The 13,726-nt window shown below is 42.8% G+C and overlaps 1 protein-coding gene across 4 annotated transcripts in view; it reads left to right on the top strand.

Moving 5' to 3' along the window:
• Nucleotides 1–13,726, top strand: part of vps13b (vacuolar protein sorting 13 homolog B) — a 333,295-nt gene that overhangs the window by 310,573 nt on the left and 8,996 nt on the right. For all 4 annotated transcript variants that reach the window (XM_086037277.1, XM_086037279.1, XM_086037278.1 and 1 more), the window contains 11 exons: nucleotides 612–782; nucleotides 2,990–3,197; nucleotides 3,287–3,475; nucleotides 4,077–4,223; nucleotides 5,811–6,100; nucleotides 6,458–6,585; nucleotides 6,679–6,875; nucleotides 7,874–7,992; nucleotides 8,406–8,859; nucleotides 9,925–10,086; nucleotides 10,175–10,403. In XM_086037277.1, coding sequence (XP_085893403.1) covers nucleotides 612–782; nucleotides 2,990–3,197; nucleotides 3,287–3,475; nucleotides 4,077–4,223; nucleotides 5,811–6,100; nucleotides 6,458–6,585; nucleotides 6,679–6,875; nucleotides 7,874–7,992; nucleotides 8,406–8,859; nucleotides 9,925–10,086; nucleotides 10,175–10,403 — 2,294 coding nt within the window. The remainder of the gene's footprint in view (nucleotides 1–611; nucleotides 783–2,989; nucleotides 3,198–3,286; nucleotides 3,476–4,076; nucleotides 4,224–5,810; nucleotides 6,101–6,457; nucleotides 6,586–6,678; nucleotides 6,876–7,873; nucleotides 7,993–8,405; nucleotides 8,860–9,924; nucleotides 10,087–10,174; nucleotides 10,404–13,726) is intronic.

Genomic DNA, 13,726 nt, shown 5'->3' with positions numbered 1-13,726 from the left:
TGCGGACATTTCATTTCCTGTTTTTGGTGCAATCGCAGCAGTACAGCTAGATAAGAGCTTAGTTGCATTTAACCTCCTTATTAGTTACCTCAATATTTTTCACAGCACTGGTTTCATGACAAAAAGTAAGTACATGTTCTGTGCTCGTATCCTGCACTTATTCTGTATAGTCGTGTGTCATTTAGCCACATTAGCCCGCTAGCATTAGCCACAAGTCATTTCCGGCACTCACTATGACCACATAAAGGCATGTTGTTGGCTATTTGTATACTACAGAGTCACCTAACGTCGCAATTGTTGTTCCTTGCAAAGTTAGCGTGGGAGGATGTGGAATTTACATTTAAATATAGGTGGGCTTTTCATAATGTCACTAAGTGTATCTCATTTTTACGGCCATAGATGGTGTCATTAAACTGTGTTTTCTTGAGAACCTACATGTTAACTGAATGCCAGTAGTGCAGCACATCTGCAGCAAGACAGTAGCGCAATTCATACACAAGGGAACTCAATGTACTTCATAGGGCTTCATTTCAAGCAGTCATATCAGCTGACTGTGGGTGCCAGCTTGCTAGAAGGACCCCCCAATTGCATGTTTTTGCTTTCTTTTTCAGCGAGGATAAGGATGCTTCCCACTGTGCTGTGCCCATCTCCACAAGCCTCATCAAACAGATACTGGACAAGAATGGAGATGAGGACAACCTGGAACACATCCTGAGTGATTTCTATGGTCAAAAAGCGTCCGCTGAGGCACCGTGGCCCTACATTGCCAAAGACAATGAGAGGTATGCCACCTTAGTTGCTCCATCCTCAGTGCCCTGTGTACACTTTTATTTTTACATGGTTATGTGGCAATACAATATACTGTATAGTAGTACAACTTACCATCATGTTGCCACATTTTGTTCGGGCTGCGGGCCAAATTTTAGTTTAGAGCAAGCTTCAGGCTATACCGCCACTCCAGTGAAGTGAAAAAAAAAAAAAAAGGGGGGGGGAAGCCACAGTTGTAAATGCACTTTCAGCCATTTATTGAACAGGGGACAAACTCTCAAACCCGCAAAAAAAACATCAAATGTGAACACTCGCAAGGAGATACAGGAGGCTATAAGTTGGGCCAACCAGACCTAAGATTCTGACAGTATACACTACTACAGTTGTGTTGTGACTATTGGCTTGTCCCACTGCACAGTAATTTTATAAAAGCAGTTCATTTTCTTTTCATGAAGTGAACTCACCATTCTATTCCATCCCTCATGAACTTTTATTCATTTTCTACCGTTTGTCCTATTCAGAGTGAACTGAAACGTAGTCTAAAGCTGACTTTGGTCAAGAGGTGGGGTATACGCTGACAAATTACACTTGCAAAGTTAATACAATGCAGTAAGGTACACTATACTATACATAGCGATTGTATGCATTCATGTAGCACAAGTGAAACACATACACACGCCCTCTACAAAGGCAAATATCTCACCTTCAGATGCCACACACATTGCACTGAAGCGCCAATATTAATCTTGGCTTTCCGGGCCACTCAAGACATTTTTTCTTTACTACAGTACATTCTTGTGAGACCAAAACAAACAACAGCAACAATCTATCATGGAAAGCTGCTTCTCTTCAGAAACCAGACATAAAAAACCATTAGGAAGACTAAAAAATCTTGTAAGAGAATCCTTTGTCTTGACACCGATGCCTGGGCCATGTGGATAACAAAGATGTGTTGATAACAGCTATTTTGAATCTCCCTGGCAACCACTAAGGGAAGGCCTTGGAGCTTTGAATTATCCACCCCCATCCCCCGCCCCCACTCCATTAAATAAACTCACCATTAAAAAAATGTTTGATCCTAAACATTAAAATGGAGAAACTATGTAAAAACGTAAGAATGTACGAAGAGGGCAAATACTTATTCATGGAATTGTAATTCTTTGAATCTGTTTTCTCTTGCTCATGGGGCCCTGCAAAGTGATCCATGAGCCAAACATTTAGCTGACCTCCACTGCAAGGCCAGTGTATCAATTAAACCTGTGATTGCAAAAAAAAAAAAAAAAAAAAAAAGCAACAGCAGTACTTTATATCATAAAGGTTAACCACAGTGGAAGAAGGTAGCTCAAGCAGGGTGCTGGTGGTTAGTCGAGACCAGGTCACACTTCATGAGTTTAAGCTTGAGCGGGGAGATCTTTGTGCTTGTCTCAGGGCTCTTTACGATTCACAAGACTATGATTACTGTGAAATGACTGTGCAAATGCCTGGTTGATCATGTGTGTCCCCATGTTTGTCACCTGTCTCTTTGCATCTCAAAACGCGTTTAGTAACTTTGCGTTCACATGTGTGAATCGCGTCAGTGTGTTAATGGCCTGTCTCATATATAGTATATGTATAAAGTATTTAGTGTGCAATAATTGTCTGTTCATTTCCAACTCACTTGAATGACTGCTTTAGACGGGCGGTCTACTGCTTTACTTAAGAAGTGTAAAAACATAGCAAGTGGACAGGAGAACTGTCCCCTTTAGTTTTGGTAATTAAGTGAAATTGTTTGGTTAAACTAAACTGACAGTGACGTGTTTATCAGTGCTGCATTACAGGGAGCTGTGTGTTTGTCTCTTTATCTGTATGTATGTCCTCATTATGTGTCTGTGGGGAGACGTTTACAGTCAAATAGTCATGGTGCTGTGCCTTACATTTGTACCAAGTTCAACACTGTATTGGCATGCCTGTGTCATCTGGCTAAGCTCACTGCGGAGAACAAGCCATTAACATTGCCAGTATTACGGGTTCCCTCAAATCCACTCATGCTCAAACCGTGCATATCCTTTTATTGTATGTATAATAATGTTAATGCCCATTTGTTCCTGTGTTCCCGGATCACTGTCTGCTTCTGTTTATTGAGTCCCGTATAACTACGGTACTCATTAGCTACAGTACTAAAATGAAATTTATGTGGCTGGAGCGAATTCAAATGCATTACTTCCACAACTGCGTCTAACAGGTCAGCTCTGGAGCCCCTTGCCCAGTGGGACAGTCCCATGCAGGTAAAGTTATCGTGCTGGAAATTGGGCCTGAGCACCCTGCTGGTGGAGTTGCTTCCCTGGGCCCTGTTAGCAAATCACTCCCAGTGGGATCTGTGGCTTTTCGAGGGAGAAACCATTGTGCTTCAGATACCAGCTGGAAAGGTCATAGTACCACCCAACTTCAAGGTACAGAAGCATCCACAGCATGCAGTTTTTAGTCGAAATGGATTAGCATCCCTCTTCATTACACATTGTCCTTTGTGCCTCTGCTATAGGAAGCTTTCCAAATTGGCGTCTACTGGGCTCAAACAAACACTGTCCACAAGTCTACGGCCATGAAACTCATCCATGATCTAACCTCACCTCGATGGAAGGAGGGCACAGATTCAGAGGTTGTAACCTTGGATGAGGAAGGATTTGTAGAGGCAAACATCACCCTTGGAGCCGTCCCTGGCAGACAGAAGGTTAGGGACATGATTCACCAAAATTGGCTAGCATACCAACATGAGTATATGAATTGGAAAAACTCAAACAAAGCATGTTTTTGTAGCTGTTCATTTGTAATGTTGAAAGTCTTTGGCAAATAACATGCATGAATGATAAACCTGAAAGGGTAAATAGAAAATACATTTACCAGACCCTTGATTAGGTACACCTATATGCAGTTTATTGACAATTGGGAAAATACCTTGAAAATCGTAGCTGGGTAATATAACAGACCTTGTGTAATATTGTTTTATTAAATGTGTTACATTATAGTTAAATTGCTTTTTTTGATATTGTTTTTTAAATGTGTTACATTGTAGGTAAATTAGGCCAACAAAATACAGGGACCGTATTAGAACTGTCAACGTCATGCAGTGCAGTTCTATACAACTGGAAGTTTCACCTTTGCGATTAACATATTGATATCCGACAATTAATGTGAAGGCTTTTAAGTGTTGTCCCAGCATAAAAACAGATGTTCTTTTAGTGCAAGAGTAGGATAAAGCAAGAAAATAAATGTTTCGATTTATGAAGCATTTTATGGTTAATATTTGTCTGTGTCTGTCATGTCATCCATAGCTGTGTCAGTTCTGTGTATCATCTACTGTAAAACATGGCATCCAGATTCTTCAGATAGAGGACAGAACAATCCTTGTCAACAGCACTCCTTACACAATTCACTACAGGCCTTTGCTGACTGACCACAGGCTGGGAAGTGATAACCAGGTAATACGCTTGAATGGTGAATGATAAGTGCATTTCTGTGCCTCAATACAGTAAATTACATGTTCCAAATAGAAAGCCCACACACTGAAAACAGCGTGATCGAAGCGCATTTTGTGGTGAAAAAATGACAAGTCCATACACATAACAATGCTTTAATGTAAGAACAAAGCCCAAAATGTGTTTTCTAGTGCAAGGCACCGATTTAACCCATCAAGGACGGGAGCGCATAACCGCGTTTCTACCATTAGAGCACTGTGGCGTCATTCTACCTTCAAAGCTGGGAGAGCGGATACGTCGGTGTCTTTTTGTAATCCAATTCTCTGTCTCTTAGCCAATTCAATGCATCAGAATATACACGTGACGGTGTCGCGAGACCGCGGAGGATGTTGTGGAATTTTTTCGAGCCGTAGGTAGGCTAATGGCGGACACCGTCGATCGCCGGGAGCTCTGATAAGTAACGGCAGTGCTATATAGACGCGCACGGCCAATGGAACCAGTCGAACGTGAGAAGATATGGTTTGTAGACAATGACGATATTGACGTCTTTGTAACAGACTAGAGGATGGTAATTACCACTCGATTTGAAAAAAAATTAAAATAGTGCTTCTCTTTTGCACTGACACGTTATTTTTACGTCTTTGATTGAAACAGTAAATAATAATGAATTCTGCCTGTGCGAAAGCCACATGTCCAAGCTCTTTAATTATTTTGGAATTATGTGTCTGTCTGCTACAGGGGCTAAGATATTAATCATTTAGTAAGTGTTGAATTTCTGGGAGAAGTTCAGGTTTTCAAGGGTAATTCCAAAGGCGACCTTAGGTTTTGGGGAGCTGTTGAGACAGGCGCTTTAGTCCGTAATGGGTTACGTCTGCCCTGTCCTGCTCCAGTTTCACACGTACTGTAAATACACTGTGCACATGACTCAAACACACCCAGTCACGACCACACAAATGGATTAGAAGGACACAGCAAGCCATTTTCCATCCAATCATTTTGCTCCCCCTCTCTCCTTCCACTGTTCTCACTCTGAGTCAATGGCACTTAGCGAGGTATTAGACTAACATCCAGAATTGGATGCAGGTTTGCTTTCTCGCTTTCATCTGCTGCTTGTCCCCCAAAAAAGAGCAACAATGTAATGATGTCATTTTTCAAGCTTTCAGATCTCCCTAAAGAAAAATGCCAAAGTGTGCCAGTTGCCACTAAAGTACATACTGAAGTCCTAAAAGCAAATGCCTTGAACAACAACCAAGTGGGTGCAAATGTTGAAAGCATTACAGAACAGTATTGTCTGTTCCTCATCTCTTGAGATCCTATCTCAGTGGCTTCTCAGCTACCCAAGTAACACAAAGCACAGTTGGAAAAAGTAAATACAATAAATAATAGAATAATAATGCGCTTTGAGCATGTACAGTGCATTCGCCCATATCTTTTTTTCCCACCATCTATACCTCGTGCACAGTATTCTCTTCCAGTCCTCAGTTTCTTTTTCCATGTTTCTCAACTTTTCTATGCAACTTGTGTTGCATTGGCTTTGATTGTGAAGACAAATGCAGTTCAGGTTTTTGATACGGTGTGTACTTTGCACAGGCCTGTGACATACCAGAGACTCCGGCATTCAACCTGGCTCCAGCTGAACCGTCATCTCAGACCAAACCCTGCTCTCTGCCATGCTGGGATCATCTTCCAACCAGCAATCAGGCAAAAGTGGAATTCCCCTTGCCAGTGAAATGCATGCTTTTCAGCTCATTATCAAGGCCTGATGCCAGACATGGGGCGGCTACAGCATGGAGCCTGCCCGCACTCATCCGACCAGACTTCCTTAGGCAGAGCTTGTCGGTTCCTGGTGAAACAAGCTCTGGGGGTGGCCCCATCAGCAGGTGGGTTAACTGTATCACAGACTCTGTGGCAGCAACAGTCAATTTAGAGCAGGGTACTGGACCAAGCTGGCACAGGACTAAAAGAAAGAAGGAGGAGCTGAGCAGTTGTTGGCTTGCTAAGCAACAGTAATGAAACAAAGGAGGCAACTCCCTCTGCATTCCCACTTTCAGTTCCTGAGCTTGTCTTGATCCATCTTAGCATGTCCCATGTTTTCCAATGAATTTTACCGTTTCTTAAGACTTGTTAGTCTCCCTTCTTTTGGAGCTCTGTCGATGAATGCTTCACAAATCGGTTTTGTGTGGCTACTGTTTATAATGTTTATCATGGATTTGCTTATTTATATTTATATTTTCCAGGCCCATCGTCTTGACGTACCAGGAGCACCTTGGAGTCACATACATTACTCTAAATGAGGATCCTTGCCCTCCCATGCTGGTTCACAACAAATGTCCTATCCAACTTTTGCTTAAGGAAAACATCAAAGGTGAGAAGGAAAGACTATGTGATCCCCCCCCCCCCCCCCTCCCTCTTTGAATTGCTGAGATATTACTAAATATTTGAACTGAATCGCTTACAGAAACTCCACGGACCGAGGTGTACTGTTGTCGTCTTCCTGCAAATAGCTCCGTGCACCATGAGCTCTACCATCACTTTTCTAGTTTCCCCGACTGCAGGCAGAGAGAAGCACTGCCCACATTGTTGCTAAAAACCACAGCAGATGTTGGCAGCACAGACTGGACCGAGCCTATTGACATCAATAGCCATGGTACTCAGGTAAAAATATTCCTTTGGAGGTGGAGGTCATCACTCGCACAGTTACCAAATTATTTTTCTTTTCTAGTAGATTTATGGAGTTGTGTCGCAATAAGTCACGCATGTACAGAAATATGTGTTACAGAGCTATTTATTTGAGTTTTGATTGGCACTTTTAGAGAGAGATTATCTTAACAATATGTTCATTTTTTTTCCTTTCTAGTGTGCACATGTAGAACTGTACTGCATCATATTGAGAGCCGAATAATTTAACGTGACTCATCCAACCAAAACTTTAGACACGACAGACTCGATATGATGCAGTAAAGCTCCACACCACTGTCAACGACACCCACAATGATGAACACATTGTTTAATGAATACCTCTCCGAGAGTGTCGATCCAATTACTCTCGGCATTACTTTCTTTATCTATGCAAGTGGTCATAATGTTGTGCCCTGGTCAGAGTATGATGTTTTCACTTCCCTTTAACCCCATGTTTGGGTAGAACACACACTCATTATACAGTACAAGAGTATGTTACATGCAATAACAATTCAAACGTTTTAAAGTTAGTCTGAGCAATCTGATCAGATGGTCAGGGAATAGGGTAACTGGCAAAGTGCGTAATGTTTAGTGTTGTGTCTAGCCAGCCACAGGTTGGGGTTGAGGCTGAGGCCGCACATCTCTGGTTACTGTGAGGTTCTCATCTGACCTCTGTGGTAGGGGTGAGAGGTCAAAGTTCAGCCTTGTTATGACTGCTGAGTGAAGTGTTCAGTGGGATCTTCGTTTTGCCACATGAGGAGTTGATCATGTTGATCTGGGAGTGATGGAGGTTAAAATCTGACACATGCATGTTCGAGCGCACATCTCACACACAGTGAGAAGAATGTTGGGGCTAGCGATGAATCTGATAGTTCTTTACATAGGTAGAAATGTGTTTGTTTTCTTAATTTTTATGCTGAACACGGAATAGTTTCGCTATTAACTATTTGTTGTCTTTTGTAATTGTTACTCAGGTGGTGTTCCTGCCAGGTTTTGGTTGTCTCTACATTGATGTGGGTTATGAGAGAGGAACCTTGGTTCTTTCTCTGTCACCAGAGGGCGGTGTAGATTCGCTAATCAACCAACACAGCAGGTATGTATGCATGAGACGCTTGCTTGGTGGTGTTTCTTTCAACTAGTGTATTTATATGGCCCCAAAACATCCTGGTACCCTCGATTTGCAGTTCCTATGCAGAAATCATGAATAGATGTGACATGCAAAGTTCCATTTTTGTCCACCACAGGAGGGCAATGTGTTTCAGGACATGGCTCTTACAGCTTTATTCCATTACATCAACACTAAACATCATTAAAGTTTGAATAGCAGGAGATCTATGTGATTAAATATCAGGTTAATGTAAGCAAGTGACCTCAGACAGTGTTTGTTATTATGCTCTGTTGGTAGGAAAGTCACTTCCATTATTCTCTATAAACATCTTAATGCTTTCATTAATCTGTGTTTGAGATGGAGAATGTGAATTCATTGTCACACTCCTTTTTTTTCAGGTCGACCAAGCTGTCCTTAACCCTCCTTCTGAGCGAGGCCAGCGTAGTGTTGAGTGATGACATCACCAGCCCCTCAGGTTCTGTGGAGCTGCTGAGACTCACACTGACCAACCTCTTCCTCAGACTGGCCCCCGCATCTACCTCCCTGGCCCCCGGGGCCGCGACCCTCGAGCCTGGAGCAGCTACGGAATCCATTTTTACTCTGCTGCCCGACACCTCGCTGATCGAGCTTTACTGCTTGTGCCTGCAAGTGGACAACCAGCTGTACAACCGTGCGAGCTTCCACTTCCCCGTGCTGCTGTGCCAGGAGCAGAGAGTTGTGGCCGAGCACGGGAATCAGTGGAGTAACCACGATATTCCCACTGAGACTCCTGAACTCCTGGAGGAGTTTAAACGTTCTTGTTTCCTCCAGCTGAAGCTGATCCTGGCTGCGGACAGATGCACTCTGGACGAGGTTGGATTCAGTTATCAAAGTCTTGTGAAATCATGTGCTAGTGCAGGGTACAGTGAACACCTGCATATTCACAGTTTGGCATTTGCGAATTCTTTTTTTTTTTTTACGGGTGGGGGTGGCTATCCTTTGGTATTTGCTGGGAGAAAATTGTCTTCGCTGTTTTTGTGCTCAGGCCAAAGCCATGTCTAATATCAAAAGTTTGGTTTGCTTCCATCTGGTGGCCTCTTGGTGCCAAGCAACTCTGTTGAACTGAGGAGAGGAGCTCTATTTAGTCAGGTCATAGCCTTGTCTACTAGAAAAAACTGCTTTGCGGCCATCTTGTGGCATCAGTACAATTATTACAAACCATTTTGGGTGCGTGTCAGTTACTGGCAGATTTTTGCTGTTCAGTTCTTATCCTCCAGCAATAGAAGGAGTTTACTTTGCATACAAACCAACAACTGGGCCAAATTTGAGCGTTTTTCCTCCGTTGCGATCAAAGTCATCAAAGGCCCGATTGTTGGAAGTCTCTAAAAGATGATCCTGAGCTACTCGACAAACTTGTAAACATTATACCTGTTTAAATTTCCAAGGTAGGCCGTGCCACGGACGCCTCTGGGTGTGACATGAAAGGCAATGCTAGCCAATTAGGAAGCGACTTGAATGACACGAAGAAAGGAGCAACTGGCTGTGTTTAGTGTTTGTCACATAAGCACCGGTAATTCAGCACAATAAATATGACGAGAAGAATTTGTAACCACACGGTACTTTCCAGAAAGTCTAGCGTCTTCTATTTCTTCTCCTTTTTTTTTTTTCCATCGGTCTGGATGCCCAATGGCACCATGCTTCTTCTAACAGGTCAGTCAGTGGTACTACAACAAACATCATCATGTGTGTGGTGTGATGTATTGGTCGTCTTGATTTCACCACACATTAAGAGCAGTAAGAACACACACGGTGATTTTTGTTTTATCCTAAATGGGGTTTCTCACATTTTAAAAATCCGTGTGTGTAGTTTGCTTTATTCACTCTGAAGTTTACAATTCATAGTCTCCGAACTTCTTTTGCTTGTTGTGTCCTCCACAGGTCAACTTCCAAGTGCAGCCCGCTAGAGTGTACCTTGAAGATACATTTGTCTACTATGTTAAAACCCTGTTCCACACCTTCATCCCTGACTCCGCTATTGCCTCAGTGAAGCCTCAGAAGTGCCGAGTCGAGTCTGGATCAGCTCCCATCCTCCCTGAGCAGGTGCGTACATTCTAACAGTAGAGTTGGAATGAGCTGAGACAATCTTAGCTAATATGCAATAATGTTGTACTGTGTAAATGTCCTGTAGGTACTTCAAACAATACAGGCGCTGGTGCAGCCTGTGCGCCTGCAGAGGCTGACTATTCAGCCAATCAACCTGCTGGTCAGCATCCATGCATCCCTCAAGCTCTACATTGCTTCAGACCACACTCCTCTAGCCTTCTCCCTGTTTGAGAGAGGGCCGATCTGCACTACAGCCAGACAGCTGGTCCACGCTCTGGCTATGCATTATGCTGCTGGGACCCTCTTCAGAGCCGGTACGTAGCACTGTAGTTGTGTTGCGTTTGCAGCTGCCATTATTATTATTTATTTAAAGGGATACTTCATATACAGTATGTACTCATTTGCAGCAGGAAAAAGTTCATATTTTGTCCAATTAATTTCATAACTTCCTTATTTTTGATGTACAACTAATATCTTTTAAATAAAACTAATTTAAAAATAATGTATTAGTCACGTAACTAGATAACAGTCATGTGTGTAAATGTTGGACAAGACTGCACAATGATATACAAATACAGCTATGATACATCTGTAGCGTTAATCCTGAAAGAATGACGCCATCTCATTTCCAGCCAATAGTATGAAATAAGTCTACCAAGTGAGAACCCACTTTTGACATAAAAGATGCAGTGCCGGATGGTCTTTTGATGGCACAAAATACACTTTGGAGAACAAGTGGATCAGGAATTGCAGCAGACATGGTGCTCATTCACGAGCTACACACGCATGAACAGTTCTGGAATTAATTCCCTGCCTTGTGCGCGTGACTAACAGAGTGCTGCTTTGGTCCAGTGTCTCAGTGGTTTAATTTACGAGCGCAGAATCCGCTCACATTATGGATTTAATCACCCAGAAGCTGCCACCTGCGCCAGGGACGGTGAGGGTTTGGGAGGACACACAGATCCTTCCTCGACCAGTGAAAGGGGAAGTCAACCCAAACTTTTTTTTTTTTTTTCAAGAATAGGTTCTGTGCAGGCCCACTAGACATTCTGATTAATATTGCGTTTGTGGAATAAGAGTTAATCCACCCCTTTTTAGCCACCTCAGGGGGCTGGCATTTTGTCACTTTTGTCGACTGAAAATAAAATCACAGTTGCTCAGGGCTCGGATAACAACCAATCATGGCTCAGCTTCAGAAAACAGGTGAGCTGGTACTCTTGGCTTCCTTCCACATTCCAAAAGAGTAGCTTTTGGTTTAATTGAAAACTAAATTGCGTAAATGGGATTGTGCAATTTGTTTGTCTATGATGTTCCCTGCGACTGACTGGCGACTAGTCCTGGGTGTAGCCTACCTTTCGCCAGAGTCAGATGCATGGCATTAGGCTCCAGATCACCCGTGACCCTAATGAGGACAATCAGTGGATAAAATGGGTGGTTGCAATTGCATTACAAGTTCAGTTCTAATAATAAACACCTAAAATGATCTTGCAGACATAATATGAAGTCGGGCTAAATGTGGCGCGCGGGCCTTGAGTTTAACCTGTCTTCGCTAGAGGATAAGAAAGGAAGCAAAATCTGAATCCTCTTATGCCTGGCAAAGGCCTCCTAATGTTTGACAGATTACTTGCGATACATTATGGTTAATCTGAGCAGTCACCATGGAGAAATCTGGCTATCAGGCTTTACTGTATAAAGCCTCTGGCCCGTGCTCTTGTCCTGTCTAGCCCAAGCCTCCACATGTGGTCTGATTTAACCCATCATTTCCACATCAGAAATTATTGTTCTGGCTGGGTTCTTCCTTTTCCGCTGTGTTTCATCACAGTCCTCATTTCTGCTTGTATTTCAACACCTCGCCATGTTCTCCACTTCCTGAGTCATCATTTGGTTGGGCAACCATTGGATTCTGGGACTGATTAGCTTCAGGATGTACAATACTACATTTAAACACACGCACAGTGAAGGCATATGGATATCGTGCACATGCTTATCCATATGTCCAGTCTGTGTGTGTGTGTTTGTGTGTGTATATTGCAAGTAGTTAAATCTACGTGTCACGGGTCAATTTGCCAGGTTTTTGTGATCTATTTTTTGTCCACCATTGTTAGAGGACTGACCTGTAGAATTCAATTAAAAAATGTATACATTTTTTTTTTTGCGTGGGGAAATCAACTACTGAGATAATGTGATTGCACAAGTGTGTAACCCTCTTACAAGTGTGATATTCTGGATGTGGCTGTGTTCAGAATTAACCAATCACATTCAAACATATACACCTGCCAGCATTTAAAGTGCCTCTGATTCACCCCAAATACATTTCATATGTCCTCAAATCCTTTTTCGGACACTATTGCAGTCATATCTTACGGCACAAGCCATGCCGCAGCTCTCTGCAGAGAGCTTCCACAGAACTGAAAATCCTTCCAAAATTGCTGAAAAGTTTTCTTCCCGTAAAACTGGTCAGGGAGGCTGCCAAGAGGCAGACAGCCGTTCACCCACACCAGACTCATCATGTCATCCATGTTTCTATCAACCTTGCTTTGTGCACCGGTGGACAGTCATGTTGGAAGAGGAAGCGGCCAGCTCCAAATTCTTCCCAGCATGAAATTGTCCAAAATCGTTCAGCATACCAACGTCTGGTGTGGATGAACTTGACTGGCCTGCACAGAGTCCTGACCTCAACGCCATAGAACACCTGTGGAATGACTTGGGCCGGAGACTTGAGAGTCAGGCTTTCTCATCCAACTTCAGTGTGTGACCTCCCCAATGTGCTTCTGGAAGAATGGCCAAAAATTCCCATAAACACACTCCCGAACCTTGCGGACAGAAGAGTTGAAGCTGTTATAGCTGCAAAGGGTGGACCGACGTTATATGGAACCCTCTGGATTAGGAATGGGATGTCACTTAAAATCATATGTGAGTCAAGGCAGGTCAGCCAATACTTTTGCCAATATAGTGTATTTTGTTTTTTTTTTAATTGAGTTGCACAGGGAACAAATTTGAAATGACTTCTCCTGGAATTTTTTGCTCCATAAAAACCTGGCATTTGAAGAGGGGTAGGTAAACGTCTTGTGCCCACTGTATAAGTGTGTAAGAGCACTGCAAATTGTTGCTCCTGTCTGGGCTGAGCGCTTCACTAAATCTACTGCGAGGGACAATGTAAAACAATATGGACCTTGAAGCCTCTGACTGAACACCATTACCCGAGAAGTACATGAAAGTGGGCAACAAATGTCAATTTGTACTTCACAACACATTAGGCAGTGTGTGATTGTCACTGAGCTCTGAATACAGAAGAGAAGTCCTCAAATGAGCGTGTTAGGGGAGATAGCAAGAGGCAATAAATACAGCTGGGATACTTCATCATTTCACGCAGGCGTGTGTGTGTGTGCAACCGTTGAATATAAAATCATGATGTCAAACATTTGTCGAGAGAGACTCATGCTATAAAGTGCGTTTGGCAAGAAACTGTTCAAACACTCTGGAGGCTTCTTTGTGAGCAGGTGCTGCTGATTTATTTTCTCACTCATAAAACCATTGTGGCTTCCACTAAGATCACATTTTACACTTCTGTTTGGGATAAAATATTGGGACATCAGGTCATTACACTTTCAGTAACTGAGTATGGAAGAAAATATAA

Source organism: Filicampus tigris, chromosome 8, assembly GCF_054856515.1.
Source record: "Filicampus tigris isolate MCC_2025a chromosome 8, RoL_Ftig_1.0, whole genome shotgun sequence".
In the NCBI taxonomy this organism is placed as follows: Eukaryota; Metazoa; Chordata; class Actinopteri; order Syngnathiformes; family Syngnathidae; genus Filicampus; species Filicampus tigris.
Note: the sequence above shows the minus strand (reverse complement) of the source record. Positions and strands in the feature narration are given on the sequence as shown.